Source organism: Micromys minutus (genome assembly GCF_963924665.1).
Source record: "Micromys minutus genome assembly, chromosome: 1".
In the NCBI taxonomy this organism is placed as follows: Eukaryota; Metazoa; Chordata; class Mammalia; order Rodentia; family Muridae; genus Micromys; species Micromys minutus.
Window position 1 is genome coordinate 114,515,930 of NC_137969.1, and position 23,816 is coordinate 114,539,745.

At 43.6% G+C, this 23,816-nt stretch overlaps 2 protein-coding genes across 2 annotated transcripts in view; both read left to right on the forward strand.

Moving 5' to 3' along the window:
- Nucleotides 1–112: 112 nt before the first annotated feature.
- Nucleotides 113–11,948, forward strand: EEF1E1 (eukaryotic translation elongation factor 1 epsilon 1). Its single transcript, XM_080923609.1, has 4 exons — nucleotides 113–230; nucleotides 2,611–2,811; nucleotides 3,652–3,747; nucleotides 11,331–11,948. The coding sequence occupies exons 1-4, from the start codon at nucleotides 144–146 to the stop codon at nucleotides 11,469–11,471; spliced, it is 525 nt and encodes a 174-aa protein (XP_080779735.1). The 5' UTR covers nucleotides 113–143; the 3' UTR covers nucleotides 11,472–11,948.
- A 7,700-nt stretch (nucleotides 11,949–19,648) lies between these two features.
- The window catches only part of BLOC1S5 (biogenesis of lysosomal organelles complex 1 subunit 5), a 36,307-nt gene continuing 32,139 nt past the window's right edge, over nucleotides 19,649–23,816 (forward strand). The window contains exons 1-2 of the mRNA XM_080925104.1: nucleotides 19,649–19,784; nucleotides 23,373–23,455. Of these exons, the coding sequence (XP_080781230.1) occupies nucleotides 19,673–19,784; nucleotides 23,373–23,455 (195 nt within the window). The 5' untranslated portion in view covers nucleotides 19,649–19,672. The remainder of the gene's footprint in view (nucleotides 19,785–23,372; nucleotides 23,456–23,816) is intronic.

The window sequence follows — 23,816 nt, forward strand, 5'->3', positions numbered from 1 at the left end:
CCCGTACTGACTCCGCCCCCTTTGCGCAGGCGCGCTTGCCGTTAGTCCAGCCAATCCGGGGAGACGTCTGTGGGGGCCAGACTTGCTGCTCAATCAATGCCCAAGCAACTCAGGCTCCGCCCCGCTAGGAGCTGGGCCAGAAGATGGCGGCGGCCGCGGAGCTGAGGCTGCTGGAGAAGAGTCTGGGACTGAAGCCAGGGAATAAGTACAGCGCTCAGGGCGAGCGACAGGTGAGGGAGGCCTAGTGGTAGGAAAGCGGCAGGGTGGCGAGGTTACCTGGAGCCTACGCCACCCGGCCGGGACACAAGAGTGGACTCTACTCCCCACGTGCTTGCGGGGCGAGCCTCGTGGCTGGGTCTGGACCTCCAGGCAAGCAAATGTCACCACTCCCTCTGGGAGCCGAAAGCCGGTTCGTGGGGGTGTGGGCAGAGCCGTGGGTCCAGATCCCTGTGAGCGGCCGTTAGCCGTGCCTGGTCCTTTCATCAGGGACAACCTTGCGAGCGGTCCGGGCAGTGGGGCGGGTATTCAGCCAGGGGCTCGCCTTCCGGCGGCTGGCCAGGCAAACAGTACAAATTCCTAGATGCCGCCTGGCGGAGGGAACACCGAATAGGGCCCTGCTCATGCTGGCGACACACCGGCTTGGATATGCATTGTGCAGAGAATTGAGGAAGTTTCCGGCTGTGGGGCTGTGGAACTCCTGGTGAGATACAAAGACCCTGATTTCTTAGGGTGTAGAAAATGAGTCGTTACAACGCATCATTTGCCGTGGAAAGACTGTACCAGAGGAAGAATGGTTGTGATACCCACTTCTGAGTGTGCATTGGGGGTGATTCCAGATGGCTTGTTCTTGCTTGGGCCTTAATGTTTTTTTGCTTTGGTACGCATTAAATGCCTAAATCGTAGCAGTGTCGTGGGGGTTCACACTAATCTAATGTGACTTCTGCAAAGGTTAAATGGCTTGCCTGCAGTAGGCTGCAAAGGCCGGCCTTCCCAGAGGTGAAGTGCTCTGTTCTCAGCCTATTATTTTCTTTGCATCAGCCACTACACCCCCTTTTGACTTCGGAAAACTTGCCAGGACATGAGGAACAATCTTGCTCTCGAGGCATGAGAGAGAATCACCAGCAGTTAAGGGCCCAACAGGTCAAGCAGCAGGGGAGGAATACATTGAGTAGTGGCACAGAGGAAGAGGGTTAAGCTTCAGTGAGAAGCTGGCGCTCAAGGGATTAGATTTCAAAAGATGTAGAAAACCAGTTCGCGTCGATTAAGTCACCCAAAACAGAGTAGTGCAATACAAAATAAGTTCAATTTTAGACCAAAATGTGAGGACTTTGAAGTTCAGAGTTGGGTTTTAGGGTCTTGTTTGATTAAAGCATTTTATTGTGGGTCCCAGTTGAAAGTTTTGGGGGTTGGAGTATAGATGAAGGATGAAGATGAAATCACCATGTTTCATTGGTTGGAAACTAACAGCAGTGCACTAGCAGTTAAGATGTGCTCAGAGATTATAAATCATAATAAATACAAGGGACAGTCCGAGGACCCAGCTGTAGGAGGGGTATTCACTAACTCACAGTATGTCAGTACGTAAGGAAATCACTTACCCATTAGAAGTGGCTCACATCTGGATTTGGGAAGCTGAGAAAGGTGGATCACCAAGAGTTCTAGGCCAACCTGGGCTATAGAGTGAGGGCTTGTCTCCTCACTCCGCCCCCTCCCCAAAGTGATTACCTGTAAGACTATAGAACCCCGAAAATCGTTGAAAATGATGTTTCTGGTAATTAAGCCTGCATAAAGAATTGTATGTGTACAATTATGTACAGTGTGATATATATAACATTTCAGAGTTATATAAGTGGTTGAGAATTGCCATGTAGGTACTGAGAAGTGAATCCAGGTTCTCTGGAAGAGCAGTTAGTGCACATGACCTCCCATCCTTCTCATTACTCCCCATATTTGGTTGGGTGGTTTGGTTTTTGTTTTGGTGGTTTAGGTTATCCTTTTGAGATAGGGTCTCAGTGTGTAGTTCTGGCTATCCTGAGCTCCGTGTGTAGATCAGGCCTTGTTTTGAGTGACCTGAGTAAGTCTGGCTGGTGAAAAGGTGATAAGCACTACTTGCAGCTGGAAACATCTGTTTGCTGGTACAAGTGTCTTAGGCTGGCTCCTCCCCTGCTGCGCTAGTTTTAGAGATGCATTAAAAGTATGACTACAAGACACAAACCAGGTGCTGGGCTACTGCTACACAGTCTCCTCAAACCTCTGCGTACTGCTTTAGTAAGAAGTACATTTTTGTATGGCAAGGGATGTGGCTCAGTGCATGGCCCAGGATTCTGTCCCCATAATAAAGTATTGTGGTTTCTTGTTTTCCTCATTGTATGCTTAACAATTGTGAAACATTACCAAACATTACTTGGTAATGTTTGGCCAGGTTTTGTAGTGTTACTGCCAGTCCCATCACCCAGCCTGCTGTTAAATTATAGACTACTACTGTCCTAACTTTAATTACATGTAAAATTTAGTATCATAAGAGAGGATTTTTATGGTTATTTCCAGTTTACAATCGTGATGGTCTCCATTTTTTAATCATCTCCTGAAGAATTCCTTTTTCTTTTTAAGATTCCAGTCCTGCAAACAAACAGTGGTCCAAGTCTAATGGGATTGAGCACCATCGCGACTCATCTAGTCAAGCAGGCCAATAAGGAGCACTTGCTGGGGAGCACTGCAGAAGAAAAGGCGATAGTTCAGCAGTGGCTGGAGTTCAGGGTCACTCGAGTAGACGGACACTGCAGTAAAGAAGACACCCAGACTCTGCTGAAGGTATCTTGACTGTCTCTGTAGGCTGTGCTGTCGGAGCCAGGAAGCAGAAGTCCGCCCTTCCCCATTCTGAAAAGTGTTTAAAACATATACATATCTGTACATATACACTATATGTGTGTATTACTCATACATATACACAGATGTAGTATGTACATGTCAAAAACCAATAAGTAATTCGAAATTTTTTATATTGGGAAAACATTTAACAAAAGCATTATTTTGCATAGTTTGTGTGTCTGTGTATTCAGGAGGAGGTCAGAAGTCAACCTCACAGGTCTCTCCTTTTTCCACATTGTTTGGTTGAGACCGGCTCCTTACTGATAGCCAGAGAGGTTGGCCAGTGAGCTCTGGGGATGCACCTGTGTCTGCATCCTCGGCACTGGGGTTACAAGCATGCACCACCGCGCCCAGCTTTCGTATGGGTACTGGGATCTCACCTCAGGCCTTTGTGTCTCTGCAGGCACTTTCCTACTGAGCCATCTCCCCAGCCAGAGTGAGCACGGTTTGTGTAGTATAAGAACAAAAAACATTGCATTCTGGCATGGCCAAAGGTGGCGCTTAAAATGTTGTTTCTCCTGGAGACATTAATTTGTGATTTTTTGAGTGCATCTTTGTTATTATCAATTTTTTGTTTATTCCCAGAAGGGCTTCCTCTCATTTTCCCCAATCCTCCTGCCTCATCCTCTTCCCAAATTCTGGGATTACGTATGTGAGCCACCACAACAAACTTAAAGATTAGGTCTATGAAATTAAGTCTCAGTACGTCTAGATGTTTTAAGTCACAGGCCACAACAGCTTCGTTGTCACTGTTTCTAAATCAAAGAACTTTTCCCCCTCTAGGATCTTAATTCCTATCTCGAAGATAAAGTCTACCTTGCAGGACATAACATCACCCTGGCGGACATCCTACTGTACTATGGGCTGCACCGCTTTATAGTGAGTATTTAGGTGCTAGTGGGCTTTTCATCTGTAATATTCAGAACCACTTGAATGTTGTGCATTTTAATCATACTTACATTTGAACATACCAGAAGTGAAAGTTATTTTAAACAAGGCACTGTAGGCAACACTTGACACAGTGTCTATTTACAGAGTTGCACTCTCCTTTTGACAGCCTATTCTTGACTGCTTATTTTCAGCTTTCGCTTGTGTTCTCCACAGGCTGCCTCTGGCGCTGTCTTCGACCCCTCCACCCCCTCTGCACCTTCCTGCCCGAGCTCTTCTTAGTCAAGTGTCTTGATTGCCAATCATAGCTTAATTTGATGACTTTTTTTTATTACTTTTATTTAAATACTTTCGTGCCATCCAGTGTTACCTCGTTCTTCTTGATTTCAGCCACCTCCTTTCAGCTTCTTCTCTGTGCTGTAGAGTTACCATCATGTTAAATGTCTTTAGGAACTATGTAAGTACACATTGCTGGCCTTAGGAAGTTTTTCTTCTGACTGTAGCTTGGCTTAGTTGGTAGGCTCTCTTTCCTCTCTAGATCTTTATCCCTCTGACTTTCTTGTCATAGAACCTCTCTCCTTCACTTGCTCTTCATTGAGTTCTTTCCTCCTCAGCCCACCTGTTTATAAGTCCTTCCCCACGTCCTCTCCCATGTCTGGCCTTAGAAGGTGTAAATGCGATAAATGTAAATGTTCCTTTTATTTCCTCAGATGAAGTGATGAGATTGGAGCTGTTCCCCAGATTTACAAATGCATGGCTTGGGCTGAGCCCAGAGCATCTTAACTCTCATGACGTCTAGTTCTGGAAGCTTCCTGCCTCCATACAACCTGATCTTCGGTATGCCTGGACCTTGAAGGCTCAGCTTGCAGCTCTGTCTGCTAACCTAGGCCTAGAATGTTTCAGCCTTTGAGACTTAACAGCTAAACTTACCCTTTCTAGTTCATTCTGAACTCTGGCTGGCTGGTCAACTCAGCTATTCTGGCTCAAACTCCTCTCTAAGTGGACTGATTCAAATTAGCTCCTCTTGGCTTTTTACTGAGTTGCTCTGCTTAGCCTTAAACTAAATGTGGCAATATGTTCTAATCTTCCAGCACCTTCTCATTCTCTGGCTCATTCTGGCTTTACCTGCAGCCGGTCCTGGTAAAACTCTGTGTGTGTGTGTGTGTGTGTGTGTGTGTGTGTGTGTGTGTGTGTGTATCTGTCTGTCTGTCTGCCTGCCTCCCTTTCTATGCTGCCTCTTAAATCACCTCTCTTCCTGTGATGAGAGTTGCCTCTCTTTCCCATCCTCTCCCTGACTCATCCTGTCAAATCTTCCTCTGATCCATCACTTGGCACCTCAGTTACAGGTCACTTTCATACATGGCTGCTTCCTTCTACAAACCACTGTTTGAGATAGTGTGTATAAGGGATGTTAGTATTCCAATGAGAAGGATTAAAAGTGTGCCAGTTCAGCCGGATCATAGACCCCCTCTTCTGGCTTTGGAGCAGTCTGCTCCTTCTCAGTGAGGATCATCTCAATGTGGCAGGGGGAGCTCATGTATGGGTTAATCTGGCCATGAGCTCTGTAGGTTCGCAGACACATCTTAGATGCCTTGTTCACCTGGATGTGTTCAATGACTAGAGAATCTACATGTAAACCCTTAAGTTCAATATTACAATCTTCATTTTTAAGCATGTGCAGCAAAAATTTACCACTTATTTTTGGCCACTGCCCCTGTGCCCAACCCCACTGTTTGACCTGGGTGCCCCTACTGACCCCTGAAATGGCCCACACTGCTTCTTTACAGTGACATCCTTCAGGTACTTGGTGGCTTTGCTGATATGCATACCGTTGATGGCCTGGGCAGTGTCCCAGGTGTTCTTAAAGTGAACATGAAGGTTTGAACCTCTGGATTTGCATGATTTTGTGGGGTTTTCTGGGTCAAGAGAGTAGCGAACCATCTTTACAGGTCACCTCTTGGACCAGTCATTCTTGAGATCAAGCTTTTACCTTCTCAGTAATTGAGTAGTTCCTGAATCCCATGCAAAATGCAGTTTGTCAGCTCAGAAGTGCTGTTCTCTGGCTTCTCCTGCCCTTGCTGTGTCCCTGATGCCTTGTCTGAGCTGTAGCACTCCAAAGCCTGCTGGCTGCTGTGCTTTGACTACCCATGTGTTTGGACTGATACATCCTGGTCCTCGCCACATCCTTCCTCTGCTCCAGCTCTGCCTCCTCACTTAGGTCTCAGACTCCTGAAGCATGCTGGAACGCTCCCTTCTTGTGGAAGACTTCCTTAAGTTTGAATTCATTTTGCTATACCATAATTGTTATTTGAAAATCCCTGTCACACACTGTTTAAGTCATATATGTAGAAATTTCTTTTCTGTCTGGCATAGCTTATACTTCCTTAATAGCAAATACATGTTTTGGACATTTCTGTATACTGTTCAAGGAATAGGATACATATATGCATGTGTAGTTATGTTTGCAAGGACCAACACAGATTTTTCTTAAGTGTCTGAGTATGTGCCCTTTCTAAGCCATAAGCTACCCGAGTGAGAAGCAGTGCCGCTAGACTCTGCCCTCTGCAGTGGCAGGTTCCACATTACCAAATTGAGCCAGCACAGAGCAGAGATACTACAACAGTTCACATCTGCTGTGCACACCGGAGACCTCCCTCTTTCTTCCCTGTCCACTACAGCGTAGCATGCACTTACTTCAGCACCGTGGAACTGGGCAGCACCAGCCTCCTGCAGACACTGGGAGTTGTTGTAGTTAGTCTCCACTTAAGCCTTGCTTCTCAGTTTGGATTCACTTGATTTTATTAAAGTTGATCCTCAAGTTGGGTGTGGTGGCACATACCTATGGTCCCAGACCTGGAAGGCTGAGGCACAAGGGTTGCCACAAGTTCAAGGATAACCAACTATATGTAACATGGAGTGGCCTTAGCACACCACTTCCTCTTAAATGTCCAGAGCCTCCTGTGCGCGCCCACTGTTCTATATTTGAGAGGGACATAAAGAAGGAACTACTATTATGGGATAGGCTGCTTTACATGAAAATAACAAATTAGAGAAAACGAAACCAAGTCCTGATTTCTGGTCAGAATATAACTGATCACTTACAGGGTCAGGTGATGCAGGAAAAAGACTAGGAATACAATTGTCCTTGACTAGCCAAAGAATGTGCCATTGCTATATAAAGTTTCTAACAGCTGTTAATATTTCTAACATGTATATGGCCATATCATCCTCATCAGAAAGCGGCATGTCTGCTGTGAGAGAACCATCTCATCCCTCTGTAATACAAGAAGTGTAGTGGGGGATGGTCCTGAGCTTTGGAGAACCAGGACTCATTACTCAAAGCCAAGGAAGGGGGAAGTGGGTGTCTTATTTCTCGGTCCCCTCCTGCCTTATCCAGGTGCAAGCTTTGGGATTAGCAGAATTGATTGAGTTCCTGCACCCATGTGCATTCCTGTTGTGTCTACAGTGAAGTAGTTCTTAGTTCTTCAGTGTATTTAAAGTATGTTGTTACATGTGAAGAAAGCTTCGTTGGAGCTGAAACATCACAGCCCCTCTTTATCCCATTCTAGGTTCAATGTGTCTTAGTAGCTTTTTGAACTTAGAATGATGACATGGCACAACTTTCCTCATTTCAAATGAAAAAAAGCCTCTAAGGTAAAGAGGATTTGCTGCTAAGGTGTCTAAGCATCTATTGGTGGCAAACATAGATCTTTGAGCTTGGGGAGCCTGACTTGACCAGGAAAGTGTTATGGCTGGGATATTTTGGTGTTACTTAATATTGAAGCTTAATGCTGGGAGAAGTGTGAGGTGACTGAGCAAGCGATTTTCTGCAGGGCTCTAGGGACTGGCTTCCTGTCATTAAGAAGGAAGGTTTCTCCTAATTCAAACCAAAGGTGATAATAAAGTGTGTGGGACTTTTACATGTTTGTATTTTCCTCTGCTGGCTCAGTGCAGATCATGGGAGAACTTGTGCAACATTTCTCTGCCAGAGCAGTGAATACAATAATTCTATAGTGCAGAGTACTCCTAGCTCCAGCTGCACTTACTCAACTATAAGTCAGGCAACTTGGAAGGCCTGGCTTTCAGGAAACTGTTTTCCCCAGTATTAAATGTTAAAATCGGAGTTTTCTTAGTTGTTACCATTTATACCTACTTATATTTTCTATTCTGGAATATGTGTTTTCTATACTGTTGTGGTTACTATAGTTTTGTTTTTGGTTTTGGTTTTGGTTTTTTTTTTTTTTAGACAATTTCTCTGTGCATCCTAGAACTTGCTCTGTAGACAGGCTGGCCTGGAATCCAGACCTGCCTGCCCCCTCCCTCCCAAGTGCTGGATCTAAAGACATGCATACTACCACTTGGCTTATGTTTATCATTTTCAAAGCAACATTGAATAGAATAATTCCTAAACTTCTTTGACTGTTGCTTTGGGTTTATACAAGTCAAAATGTGTGTCTTTTCCCAATCAAAGAACAGGCAAGGTTTCCACAGGCAGAAAAACCTTAAGGAGTAGGCCTCAAGCTAAAACCCCCCAGGTGACAGGGTTGCAGCATGGTGTTAAGTGACATTTTTGTTAATTGGATGAGTAGACACAGGTGTGAAGAAGGTGACAGTTGGGTAGCAGGCTTGAGTACAGAGATGTGAGGTCTGGCTTGGCCCCTGCTTGTGTTCCTCAGCTTTTCTAGCTTCACTTGCTTTAGACGTGTATTGATGCTCACCCCATTCTACTTACCTTCTGATGTTGTGAACTCGCCTTTAGATTGTTCCTATTGAAGCCCAGAGTTAGAGCTCTGGCCGGGAAGTTCTGAGATCTAGTCTTCAGTGCTCATTCCTGCTGGCATTGATTCCAGCACTGTGACCGATGACTGTGTTCCGTGGGTCCATGGAGACTGCCTTAAGAGTCTTAAAATCCTTTTTGATGTTGTGGTGGCCGTAAGATTGTTGTGAGCTGAAATCTTTGAAAAAGGAGAAGGGAAAAGGATGGCTTTGAAACAGCTCCAGGAACACTGACCACCCCAACTGTCCTGAGATGGCCCAGTGCCAGTGGAGGGATGAAGCCAGCACTAGTGCCGGGCTGCAGGTGGATGGCAGTGTTTCCCTCCCACACGTCTTCCTGGAAAACAAGGAAGTCCGAATGTTATCTGTTTGGCCTTAAGTCCACAGTAGTGCTGAGTTCCAGCATAAACAAAAGTAGGAGGAACCAGCACCAACAGACAGACACTGGTGTCTAGACCACGAGAAGCAGGAAACAGCCTTTGCTTCATCTTCCTCCTTGGGAAAAACGTAAAGTAAAATAACTAGGAGGGGATATTGGAAAGCCAGTGTTATAAATGAAATAGCCCAAGGAGCATCAATCAGAACCATTTTTAAAATAGTTTGGTAAGGAGAATATCTCTTCGTTAGTTTGTTGACAGTAACTGTATGTGCAAAATGTACCCAAAAATAAATAATAAAAGAGGTAATGTGCCAGGTTCAGTCATTTCTCAGACTTAGAGGTCTAACCTTTCAAAGGACATTAGCTTAAGACAACTGAGAATATTGTGAATAGACCACTATCCAAAAATTGTTGGATTAATTTGGAAAATATTAGATTTAGAAGCTATCAGAATACAAATTCTTTTATCCTTGGATTGGACTGTAGTCCTTAGAGACTACAAATGGAAAGTCTGCAGGCTGGAGAATATTTATTTTGGTTTATGTCCTCGCTTGTCATCCTCTAAATAATAGGTCTAGTAGCAGCAAATGCTAGTTCTGTGTTAGCAAATGTCTCACAATATAAATATGAAATACGCATACTTCTTTTCACCTGGTTCACAATCTCAGTGTGCAGGTTGGAGACAAATAGTTATTCCTACCTTAGCGTTTAGAAATGTGGTACTGTGTATTTTAGTACATCCTGAAAAATAACTCAGGAAATTGCTAAGTGGAGCATTGTTGTAATGAAATGTTGTAAATTCCAAGGAGGTTGTTCTTTCATCTTATAGTCCTGGAGAGGGAGCCCAGGGCTAGCTGGAGAGGAGTGTGTCCTGCCACTGAGCTACACCCATCCCTAAACTTAGAAAACCTTGGGGGGGGGGGGCTTAGAGCAATTCAGTGGGAAGCACTGGCCTGCCATGTCAAACCCCATATTCAGTCCTAACACCAGCCAAACAACAGCAAAGAGCAAACAAAATCCCAGTCTTCTCTTGAAGTCTTTGGTGATGCTTGTAATATATTCATTCGTAGAATTTTTAAAAATTGCAAAGTATTTTTTGAGTTCAAAGTCCCACAAGTGACTTTTCTGTGTGATGCTCCTTTTATTTCAAACCTAAAAATCAGGATTGTGTGAAATCTAAATTTTCTTATAATAAAAATTTGTCTTTACACTAAAAAAGACTGTTTTGCTCGGTCTTCTGTAAAAGTTGGGGATTCTAATCTGCAGACAAGCGAGAGGTCTGACCGTTGTCACAGGCCTGCTCCTCTGGGTGCTGGACTCTGGCTTGTGAAGCTCGTGCATATGAAACAGACAGTGAGACTCTGGGCAACCTCAGTCAAATAAGGAGTTGTCCTGTGACTTGCAGGAATTACCTACAGGCACACCTACACACAGCCTTGGAACACCACCTCACCAAAGTGCCTTCGGGCTTGCAGACCTCCTCAGGTGTGGGCCTGTGGGGCCTAAAGTGTTTTTGTTTTGATTTTCTTTGTGTCTTTTCTATAAATGTTGAATTAACCACGAGTGGAGGGTCTAAGCCACCCACATGTGAGATGACAGTTTTTGGTTAATTCCCTGCATGGCTTCTTCTTTACTTAGTCCTAACATTTTGCTTAAAGGAAATCTTGTCACCAGCACTTTGGAATGTGATCCCAGGGGAACAAGTGCCTGTGCCCTTGTGTCTGAGACACTGAGTGATGTGCATCACTGCTGACCTCACTAAAGCACAGGTCTTTACTGTCCAGAGTGAGGTGTGATCTGTTTTCAGTCAGCCGTTTGTCCAGCTCACAGCCTTTTCTTCTATTAAAGTGTAAGCACTTAAAACTGAGCAGGCCACTGTCTTTGAGGGTGGTGTTAACCTTTGAATTTGAGAAGGAAAGTAGAAGTTGTCTGTTTCTCTCTGTGTATTGGTCTCTTAGTCTGTCTTTCTCCCTCTCTTGGTATACATATTTTTCTTTCTATTAACATTATATTCCCCTGTTAAGAGTATTACATGTCAAAATGCTTCATTTTGGAGGTTTACTAAGAAACCAGAAAGGGTCATATTTTAGTCTTTTGAAAACTCTTCTCTCTCATTTTCTTTTTTTCAGTAAAGTGAAGACCCCTCTGGGCCTTTAAATTCGGTATTAATGTCAATTTTTATATTTATGGAAAGCTTGATATTTTCTTAGAAAGCAGTCTGGTTCTGAAGTGCACATTAAACTATTGAGGAAATATATTGCTATCACAACTGTCTGCAGCTTTCACTTCGGTATAAATATGTTGGCTTTGAAGACTCGGGGATTGGGTGTTTTTCAATTTCTGTCAGTCACCTCCTAGTGCTGACAGCTCTGCTCATGTACAGTGAATATTATATGTTGTGTTTTTAATCTCTACTTAGGTTGACCTGACAGTTCAAGAAAAGGAGAAATATCTTAATGTGTCTCGCTGGTTCTGTCACATTCAACATTACCCAGACATCAGGCAACATCTGTCCAGCGTTGTCTTCATCAAGAACAGACTGTATGCTAACTCCCACTAGAAGCCCCTGCAGTGCAGCTGCCAGAATAGAAGTGTAATGGAAAATGTGTTTGGACCATGGTACTAATGTAAATTAATATAACGTCATTGTTTCTTTATTAATGTTGGTAGAATTTTTAAAGTGTAAGTTCAAGTCTGAATGTTTTATTTGTCCCTTACTTGAGGCTTTGTATTTTTTTTAATGTAAAAGTTCAGCTGTTATCCAAACAAATCACGATCAAATTTCGAATCTTGTTTTTTATGGCCGAAGTTGATTTTATTAACAGTTGCAAATCAGTGGCTCAGCTTTTTAAAAAATGTAGCTGTTGGTGTCACATCTGGCTGTTTACCTTTTTCATGTTTTTAAATTTTATTTTTCTCTTAGATATTTATTGTAGTTTATTTACTAAAACATGTGACAAATTATGTTGAGGAATCAGGAGAGATATATTTGTTCTGGAAATATTTATGTGAACTAGTAAATGGTTTTAAAAACCAACTTTTGTTTATTATCTTTTCTGTAGTCAGTATTTACTGAGGTGAGATGAATCACCGAGTCCCCCCCACCACCAGGGAATTAAGTGTGCTTCTCTTAAGCTAATGCCAGCTTTCTCTCTTGTTGGGCAATTGAAAGGTACAGTAACCTAAGAAACTAGGGTTTACCCTCTCATCTCAACGGAAAGCCAGCGAACAGAGTCTGCCTTGCAATGCAGAGAAGAACAGGGACACTGTTAACCATGGCTCTGTATAACTTGCTGGTTTAATACAAATCTAATCAGTTGTTGTAAATTAAAGCACTCATCTTTCCATATAAGAGAGGGAAACTCAGATATATCATGACCTATTGTGTTTGTAGCCAACCTAGTCACAGTGTGGCTGAGTGAGAACAGACCACAGATCCAAGGCTAGCCTAGACTACACGGTGAAGCTTGGACTTAAAACATTGAAGGACCAGGGCGTACCTCAGTGGAGTGCTTGACTAGTGTGTGCTAGGTCCTGTGTTCAGTCCCCAGGACCAGGAGAGGCAAAGAAGGGAGGGGATCTTAGATGGTATGATTCAGAATTCCAGGGAGAGAACAAGAGATTTGGAAATATTCAGCACTTGGGATGAGTCCTGTTTCTATCATTAAGCATTTGATTTTTAAGCAGAGCAAAAAGCCTCACTTCTAAACATGACTGCATTGGAAACCAATCTTCCAACCCTTGCACTTTGGGAGACATCTTAGTCTCAAACCCTAAGTGTTTAGTGAAATAAAAGTATATTGAAGGTTTCAAAGAGCGAATGAAATGGTCGTGTACCTTAGCAATTATATTTCAGGTAAAGTAGTTTAATAAACCAGAATGAGAGGAACACTCACCCTGCATTAGCCATGGCACTGGCTAAGTCAGTGTGTCCAGTGAGATTCTCCCCAGAGGTCAGTGGTCTTCTTTCACTTTGGATGGTAATCATAAAAACTACACATCCCTGAGATGCCAGCCTGCTCAGCATGTGAGTCCTCAGGCATAAGACAAAAGGCAGCAGAAAAATAAATTCACATCACCACCTTTATGGTCCAGTCCAGTCCTTGTTTCCCTCGGGATGTTGAACATGATACCACTGTGCTTACTCTGCTTCTGAGACATCCGTGAGACTTGACCACTCAGATGTGTGCTGTTGTTTTGGAAAAGTGGATGCCTCTTTGCCACCATTTCTGTCTCTAATGCCCCCAAGTGTGTTTCCTGGATGCTGAGTGCCTGCCTCGGGTGTATTTACCACTTGGCATGGATAGGCTTCAAGATTCGGGTACAACATACAGCACATTTTTGGTTTCAGAGACCGTAACAACCTGTGGCCAGGCCCCTGAGGCAGGACACACAGTCTTCCTTACCCTACTATCCTCTGGAAATAAATACTAAGTACTAAAAAGAACTGCCTACTGTGTTCTGGACCCTGTACTGGGAACTTCATGTTAACTCATACTGACTTACGAAGCAAGGAGGGCACACTCTGCCACATGCTAAACAACACCTCAGATGAAAATGTAATAAATGAGAATTATATGACCTTTCTGGGTTGGTGTTGCAGTAAATATTAAAAAATAAAAAGCGGTTTATCTCTTTACTGGCCCTGAGGTCTCACTCCTCAGGCCCAATTTTAGTTTGGAGTCACAAGCTCCTCTGGAGCCTGGTCCAAGCCAACATGGCACAATTCCCTTCCCTTCTAACGCTTACTCTCTGCCTCTGTCCCAGGGTATTTCTGTACCCCAAAATTCCACACAAACACAACTACAGCTCGATAGCTTTTCATACAGGTTTATATATTCAACTCTCAATCCACAGATCCTCTACACAACAAGATTGCATCAAATAGACAAAGATACAAACTACCCTTCTATATGAGATATTAGACCTGTAAAATCCTTAATGTTCATAGCCTTTTAACATCAATAAATCCCACCTGGGTTCAGCTGGTCCTTGGGAAGCTCCCTGTTGCCACAACCTCTAACCTCGATCCTCTCCTCAGACCTCTCCTCCCTCTACTTCCTTTGCCCTGCCCAGTCACTGGCTTTATTTTACTAATTAAGATGGTTCAGTAGGAGTCACTTGACTAGCCAGCCCTTCTTGGGGAAGTGGAATTAACATTAAAATTCAAACAACTTCAGGACAATCTACAGGTTGGTGACCATATTGTTTACTGATTCTCCTGCTCTGCTTCCATTTCACATGCAAACTTCGAGACCAATAATTCCAAGTAGAAAAGCAGTGTGCTTTGGATCAGAGTCCGAGACTTTTATTCATTCACTCTTTCGAACAAATACTAGTTTAAGGAAGCAATACCAGAAAATGCCTTTTGTTCCTAGAAGTCCATAAAGGAAATCATTTATTATGAGCTGACTTTCCTGCTAAACATCATCCAGTTAATGGGTTATTTCAGTAACGTTTCTACAGACAGCTTTCTCCCTCTATCTGCAGGCAGATAAATGCTAAGAAGGCCAAAATGACTGAAACACAGATCGTTCCGAACTACACATATTGTGCTTCATCCTATGTGTGCATGTGTTTGATGAAAATTATAAACTAGATAAGGTAAAAATCCAATAAATGATAGAATAACCTTGAACAATTACAACAATGTATTTCTGCCACAACAATTAAGCATAGTTACTAAGTAACTAAGGAGAGGGTAGAATATACAATGTGGATACTCTGGGCAAAGGTAGAGCAGAAGTTCATCATGCTGCTCAAATTACTCACAGTGTAACTGGTGAGTTGTTCCTTTCTTTGGAGTACACTTGATAGTAACTGGAATTGTAGAAAGTGAAATCTTGCATGAAGGGAAACTGCCTTATATGGGGATTTTTACTCTTTGCTCCCTGATCTCACCTCTATGCATGTAGTTAGGGTCAGAAACAGCTCTGGGTAAATTTTATTGCAAAAGCAGTGGGAGAAAAGTTCCACCATGTGTCTCTCTCGCTGGGCAGACGGAGACACAAGGAGCTCTGCATCTTCTGCTCTGTGTCTTGTATGGATTGGTAACACCGCGATACCCAGCTTTAGGGTTACACACAGCATTATCACAGATGAGATGCAGAATTTATTTTTACAGTACTTTTAGAGCCTGGATTCCTGCAGGCTCTGCCTCTATTCCCAATTCTGCAGGGGAATAAAACTAATTCCTACTGCTTTGTAATTTACCCAAAATCATCTTTCACTGAGCAGAGGGAGGCCCAAAGAAGGCCGACAGAGAGTCAGGAGATACTAAAGTTTACTGGTTTTTGCTGTGGTTCAAGTGTCCCCACTTCCATGACCATACTTCCTTTGGGAATATTCTGATTTTTAAGATTATTGTTTCCTTTCAAGGGACTAGAAGCCCCGAATCTTTTCCAGCTCAACGAGTTAATTCGGTAGCTCCTTCGAGCTGTCGCTTCCACTTGGACAAGGCCAGGTCCCTAGGGCTTGTGGATCCCGCAGATTTGGCCTGCCGATCCTGCTGAGTGTCATCTGTCCTTGCAGTCTTGCCATGGATAAAATTCATTCTCCCTCACATCATCTGCTTGAGAAATCTGTGCCTGGCAGGCCTGTCTGTCCACATTAAGTTTGAGCTGTGGTAGCCATACGACTAATTTGACAAGGCATAGCTTTAAATAATAAGGCTCCAGGCTTGCATTGACCAAGTCAAGAAACTCCCAGCCCCCAGACTGAAAATTCCAAAGCTTGTTTAGTGCATTCTCTGCACTAGACTGTTGACGTGATGTAAGCTAACTTCGAGGTCCCATTTCTCCCGACCTTGTACACACTTGCAGAATGGCCTCGCCAGTCCCTCTTTTCAGCAGTTGAACCCATTTGTTAGATTAAACAACTCAGCATAGCAGCGTCCCTTCTCTGAGACTTGTAGTGGATGCCTGGAACCCGGGTGGTCTGTATGTTAGCTTTCCATTACAGATAACAAAATCCCTAGGATCTTTACCTCCGAAGATGGAGTTCCTGTGCTTCTCAGCTTTAGGAGTTCCTCTGCTTCAGCACCTGGGGCGAGGCAGGATATCAAGGCCCAGAGCATGTGTGTCAAGTTGTTTGCCTCATGGCCAGAGGCGGGAGGGGTAGGGTGATGAAGAAGAGAATAAAGGAGGAGAGGCCGACATCCCAAAACTTGAACAATATCATACCACATTGACCTGATGACCCTAAGGCCACCTTTTAAAGGCGCCATCACCTCCTAGTAGCACCAAGCTGAGGTCCGAGTGCGTCCCGACACACAGGCATTTGAGCCACATTCCAAAACCCAGATTACAGCAGTACCAGGGTTTTTTCCTTAATACAGATCCCTACCTGTTTTAAGGTTTCACTGCTCTGAAGTGACACCTTACCAAGGCAACTCTTACCAAAAAAAAAAAAAAAAAAAAAAAAAAAAAACATTTAATTGGAGCTAGATTGCAGTTTTGGAAGTTTAGTCCATTACCACAGTGGGAGCATGGCAGTGTGCAGGAAGACATAGTGCTGAAGAAGCCAATAGCTCTACAGTTTGATCTGAAGGCAGCCAGGAGTTTGTCTTCCGGGCCAGCCAAGAGAAGACTGGATCACACTGGCAAGACTTGAGCATAAGTATGCGACCTCAGACCTGCCTCCACAGTGACACATTTCCCCCACCAAGGCTACACCTCCTTCAACAAGGCCACGCCTCCTAATAGTGCCACTTCCCATGGTCCAAGCATATTTAGACCATCACAATACCTTTGTTAAGACCCAAGTATAAATTAGATAATATTAGTTATTTTTCCGTTGCTGTGATAAAATACTATGACCAAGACTTGATTTTAGCTTCTGGCTTCGGAGAAATAAAGTCTTCATGGTGGGAAAGGCAGGAAAGCAGGGACAGGGAGCTGGCTGGTCACATATCTGCATGCAGGAAGCAGAAAATGTAGTGGGGCTATAGACGTGCACGCACTCACACACACACACACACACACACACCGAGAGAGACAGAGACAGAGACAGAGAGAGAGAGAGAGCCCAAATCAGTGATTGCTTTCTCCAACAAGGCTGCATCCCCTAAAGATTCCATAACCTTCCCAAATGACATTACCAACTAGGGACAAGTGTTCAAATGCATGAGCCCATGGGGCCACTCAAATCACAGGGTCATAGCAAGAAATTAATAATAACTAAAACTATATAAATATTGTAACTTAAATCTTGAGCTAGGAATGAGTAACAAACTTGGCACTCAGCAGTGGCTCTCTGATTTTGACATGCTCAGAAACCACCCGAGGCTTCTCCCAATGGATTTGTAGGCTCTCGTTCAGGTTTTCTGTTGATGAGATCTAGAGTAGGGCCTGAGACTGTCTGCGCAAGTGTTGCTGGTGGGATAACTATCCTGTGAGAACCTCTTACACCTGTTCCAGTCCAGAGAATGGTCAGACTTCAAGGTAGGCCACCCAAAATTCAAGCCTTCCATTTTATGTCTGGTGGAGCTGTTTTATTTTCTCTGGTGTAATTGGGATGCTTTGTTCCTATGGAGAAGCTGTCCCAGGGACTTCCACACAGCTCATGTGGCATCCTCAGGATGCTGTTGTGCCCAGAAGCATCTCTCAGGCAAATCATGGTGATTCGGGGCCATGAAGGTTCAGTATGAGATCCATGGGATTGCTGCCACCAAAAAACCTGGTGATGCTCGTCCGTAGCACACTTCTCCACACCATGCCGATGTTCACACTGAGCATGCCATGTGCTTAACCTCAGGGAGTTAATACAACCAAATTTAACTCTTACCCCCAAGACCAAAGATCCCCTCTCATCTTTTCCCGTGTGTGAACACATGCACACAGAATATACAACTAAATAAATTATAGTATTGACAATTTCAAAAATATAGAGAGAAAGCTCCATTAATCCAGAAACATGAAAGATAATAAAATTCCTTTAAGTGAATAATATAGAGTTGTTTTGTGGTTTGCATATGACATGTGTGTGTGTGTGTGCGCGCGCGCACACACACACACACACATACACGTATGTGCGTGCATGTGTATTGAACTTTTGGTTCCCAAGTGGTGTTGATCTGTTAATCTTTTTAGGAAGGAAAACTTTAGCAAGTGGGGTCTGGCTGAGGGAGGTGCACCTTTGAAGAAAGAGCATGTGTGGCCCCACTCCCTTGCTTGCTGCCTATCTCCTGTCGGCCATGATGTGAGCTGCCCTACTGTGTTCTCAAATTAAAAAATGTCTGCAAAGTGTAAGGCACCCCGAAATCCCTAGACACGGGTGCTCTGTGGACTTCTTGCTTGCAATCAATCATACGTCCATGTGCCCAGAGGAAGATGCTTTCCCGAGGATGCTCTAGTTGCATGTTTGGGACTCTTCCAAGTCTCCTCATGTCTCATTTGACTGCTAATCCCATGCAATTTAAAAAAAAAAAAAACGATTTATTGATTTTATGTGAGTACACTGTCTTTAGACACAGCAGAAGATGGCATCAGATCCCATTATAGATGGTTGTGAGCCACCACGTGGTTGCTGGGAATTGAACTCATGACCTCTGGAAGAGCAGTCAGTGTTCTTAACCTCTGAGCCATCTCTTCAGCCCAAATCCGGTGCAATTTTATAAAACTCAGTGTGAGCATTTTTCCTGAGCTACACGGTTATTTTAGTGAAATACCAAGTCCACACATGGCTAAGGAACCCTGGAGTTTGCGGCTCCAGTCTAAAACACTTGGAATGCGTAGGTGACTATGTTTTCCACCTCTGAAGTCTCTGCTAATGATGGATAGTCAGGGACAGAATTGCATTACCACTAAGCAAACACACAGCACTTACTACCTGCGAGGTATTGAGGTAATCACCCTACAAATACGAATTCATTTCATCTGCTGGCACCCCCTTGAAATAGGTATCAGCTTTCTCACTTTACAAAAAGGCCAAATGGCTATGTGACTTTTACATGGCAAAGACAACTACTCCAGCGACTGTCTGTGGGTGAGGAGTGGGTGGATGGTGGAGGAGGGAGACTATGGAAGAATGGAGAGTAAACATGTTCAATTTAAAAGGCCATATACACTAATGTTTGTATTCACAACTACACAATAAATATGTATTGAACACCCACCATGTGCTCAATAGTGTTGAGAGCTGAAGAGTAGTGACCAAGGCTAACCCTGCCTGTCCCTTCCCTCACAGAGCAGTCTGCCAGTGGAGACAACTCGGTGAGAACACCCTGCTTTCCTGCAGTTCTGATGCATTGACTCCCATGATCGGCCTGACCTGTGAGCATCAGGTCAGACTGGGTGATGTCACAGACTTACACTGTTCTCTGGGATTCTCAAGGTCTGCATATGCCGCACAGTGATGCTTCATTTGTTAAAAATTATGATCTGTCTCCTCACATTGCTATGATGACCTTAATGTGACAATTCATGTCAAAATGCTGTATAAAATAGCGGAGGCCAGTAACAACGTAAAAAATGTGTATATACTACTGCTACGACTGTTACTCGTCTGCAGGCCGCCCCCTGATCCAACCACAGTGAGTTAATTCCTTCAGGCGTAGGATGATGGAATAACTGAGAAGCAAGATAACTTCCAAGCACCTCTGCTACTCAGACCATCTGCCCTAATCCAGCATGGCTGCATCGGCTACACTCCGAGCGCCTTTCCGGAAGCCAACGTCTCCGACGCCCTGTAATGACGCAACATCCGCGACCGTCTGTCTCCCTAAAGAGCCTCGGGGTTCGCGTGTGGGTGGAGCTGGTCGGGATGAGTGGCGCGGGGACAGAGACCCCTGTAGCGTGCGAGGCCGCCCAGGGTGGCGGCGGCAAGAAGCGGGATTCGCTGGGGACTCCGGGTGCGGCGCACCTCATTATCAAGGGTACGGAGTGGAGGGCGTGACCCTTCGTGTTGGGTTGGGGGAGCGTGCCGGGGACCGCCCCTCCCAGGGCTCCCCGGTGCTCCCGCCGCCCCCAGCTGCCTGGCCTGCCTCAGGACCCACTTAAACGTAATGGGCGAAGGGCGCACAAGAGGAGAATGTGAAGTAGTTTGAGCCCCACACAGTCACGTAGTAGGGTGACAGTCCTTCACTCTCTGGTTCATTGCCCTCTGCGTCTGAGTCATGCCAGGAAGAGAGGACACTTGGGGGAAACGTCCTGAAACAAATTAAGTGACCTGTCCCCTCTGAGCCTTAGTAGATTTCGACCTAAAGTTTTACAGTAGCAACTAGGTTTGAGTCCTTAACCTCAGAAGTCTGTTTCCCGCGAAGAAGCCTCCAATTGCAGTTCCGACTGCTTCTCTTTACTCCCTGCTAATCCGCCTGTCCCACCAACTTTCAGCTACAGTCCGGAGAGTTTTTACCATAGGTGCGGTTTCCATTTGTAATCTTGCCAGATCTGTGGGCAGCCCCAGCTGAGCTGGCTGTGACTGTTTAAACTGTGTTTCACATTGTCTCTTAGGTTTAATTTGGGCTCAGATAGTATTGTGTGTGAGTGTGTATGTTAAGACTTAATTTAGAATTCTTTCTCTGTGCAATCTTAGTGAAGATTAGTTGTTTTATGGCTCTTATTGGGCTACCATCACTCCATCCACAAATGATTTTCATCTCGCAAAACTTTGTATGTATTAAAACATAACTCCTCATACCACCTCTCTGACCAAAACCAATCTGTGAGTTTGACTGGTTCAGTGCCCCTGAGGACTTGGACAGCTACACTTTTGGAAATAATACTGCTGTAAATATGGATGTACCGGACATCTTTTTGAGACCCTGTGTTCAGTTCTTGGGGATATGTCTACAAAAGTAGATTTCTGGGTCACATGATGATTCTTTAAACTCTTTGAGGACTTGACATGTTCTGTATTTGCTGCACCATTTTCTATTCTATTTGTCTGTCTTTGGTACTAGTTATTCTAATGGGTGTGAGATGTTTGGATTTGCCTTTCCGGTCATATTTGAGGATAAGTGTTTTCTTATGTACTTACTGAATACCTATTTTTTTCTTTAGGTAGTCATTTAATGTCTGTTTAAGCCCTTTTCTCGTGTAAGTTGGTTCTGTTAGAGTTTTTGATATGTATGCCGGCCACTGTACCATTAGTGCTGACACACCTATCCTCAGGCTCCTCAGCGCCCTTTGCCTGGTTGCCTGTCATTCTGTTGATCATGTCTTTGGAGTCAGACGTCTTAAGTTTTGAAGTAGTACTGTTTATTGTTCCTCCCCTTCCCTCCAGTACTGAGCTGGAGCCAAGGCCTCGCACGTGCTAGACAAATGCCGGGCCACTTAGAGGCTACATCACGCTTTTCTGGTTTTTATTTTGAGACTGGTTCTCACTTTCCCACTCAGGACCCACACACAGCCCTCCCTTTATTAGGTACTGAGAGAGTTGCACTTCTGTTCCTGTCTCATCCTGCAGTTCCAGGGATCTTCCATCAAAGTCCTTCTCTGTGTCTTTGTGAGGAGATAGTTTTCTAACTTTTACATTAGGTTAAGAACATGTAGCAACCAAAGGATTGTTTATTTCAGTAACTTTTTTATATGTGGAACAGTAAAAGAATGCATATACACTGGCTAGAGTTGGATATCTATAGAAATCTGTATTTTACACATACGTAGTTAAGCTAGAATTTATATTTAATATTCGAACTCTTACAAACTCTGAATTATTATAATGGACTTGTTATCATGTCACTATTTAATGTATCTTCTGTGGTCATGTGTATTTCATGATATGATGGTTTTAGAAGTGACTGATAATTTTCTCTGTAGAACTTAGTTATCGGCAGAGTCTTAAGTGGGCTCCTTTTTATCACCAGGCTGCAGGAGCAGATGTCTCCAAACTGACAAACCTTAACTGCCTCTCAGTCACATGGAAAGAGGTGGTAACTCATGGGTGCTGTGTAAATGTCACAGACAGCTTGCCTAGGAGATACTCAGTGGGGAAGAGATGATTTGGGGACCCTGTGAGACATAATATGGTAGTAGGCCCTCTGGTGCTTCAGGAACGCAGCATGCAAGCTGTTCAGAAACCGAGGAAGAAGCTGGTGAGAATAAAAGGCAGTGTTGGGGAAGCACAAGGGCTCAGATGTCCCAGAAGAAAGCGGACATTAGGTGGAGTAACTGGGTACAGGGCTCAGTCCGAGGCAACTGGAGGGGCGGTATCAGGATGCCTGAGACAACATGCTGTGTTTAGAAAGCTGCAGATCATTTGGACGATGGACTTTTGGAGCTGAACTGTATGTGTCCTGTTGGCCAGTTGTGCTGTTGAGAGTAGATTCTCTGCACAAGGTCATAAAGTCCCACACATCTCAGGCAGCCCTAACTCCTAGTCCCCGCCTTCCTCTCTCTCCTGTCCAGTCATGTATGCCTTAATCTAAATCTACAGACCTGAGTAATGAACTCTGCATACTCCGTTGTGTACCACATTTCTCAATAGAACTTTCTTCATAAAAGAAAATTCCAAAGAGCTTCTTACAGAAATGATGTGGGTAATGACCTACTGAGAGATTTAAACAGAAATTGTCCTTCTGTTTTTATTGTTTTTTTCCTTAGCATATTAACATGATATGTCTCGATAAAACTTACAAAAACAGAATTAGAATCTGATCCACTTAAACGTATATATGCACATGAATATAAGACATACATATTTTTATTTGGACATTTAATTTCTCTAGCAATTTTGAGGTTTTTATTTTAAGCTAGTTGTTTGTAAGAAGAATGAATTGACCCATTCACCAAATAGGTTAAAATTTAGAATTCTTTTATAGATATGGCTTTTTAGACCTAGAATAAAGTAAAGATGCTTAACACCAAGTACCACCCACCTTCACAGATAAATCTCTAGCAAGCACACTAGAGAAACTGATCTAGGATGCCCAAAGCCCCAAGTATAATCCCCAGTGCTTAAAAAGCCCAACCATGCACCTTGCTGTACTAAATTTTTATCACCCTCCATCCTGAACTTGGTGTGTACCAAAGGAAGTAGCATTTAGCATATCTTTAGAATTCATGCAAATGGGTCTATTCCTTCTGAAAGTATTTTGAGATTGATCCATGTTAATAGGTGTCAATCTAGTATGTACACTAGTGTTTTAACTCTCCATTTACCATATCTCATTGTGTAATTGTTTAGAATGTTACCTTTTTAAATTACTCTTTTGGTAAGTACACATATGCCTCAGCAAATGTCATGCTCATTTGTATGAGTATAATTTTTATATTTTTACATGTCTCAGCTTGGAATTGCTAAGGATGTGTATCTTCAGCTCTGTTAGATATAGTTAGATGACTCTCAAAAGTAGTTCTACCAACTAACACACACTGGAAGTAGAGGAGATTCCGTCCTGATCCATGGTCTGGACTGGATTTTAACCTGTCTTCAACTGTTCATAGAGAAGGGGAAAGTAAAACGGGCCAGAGACTGCACCATGGAGTGCGAATTAATCCTTGATTCTACTTTCTTTCTCTAGATCTTGGAGAAATTCATTCAAGGCTGCTGGATCACAGACCAGTCACCCAAGGTGAAATCCGTTACTTTGTAAAAGAATTTGAAGTAAGTATTTAAAGCTTAGGTTGTTAAAAAGCATTGCCCCAGTTGTTAATGACTGACTACACAGAAGGGGTAATTCCTGAGCTCTAAAACCTGACTTTATTTTATGTCTTCTTAAAATATATATATAGTAAAAATTATGAAAAGACAAAGATAAAAAGTACTTGTTAAATGCTAGACCAGACAACAGGAGATGGCAGGCCACATTCTGTGTTTTCAGATGCATTTGTTGTGTGGTTTGTTGTTGTTGTTGGGGCATGAACAGTCAAGCTGAAACATAAGAACTCCACTTGCCTCTCCCGTTCCATTCATACTGGCAACAGTGACCCAGCCTTCTGTATGGACCTCATCTAGGAATTTCTGT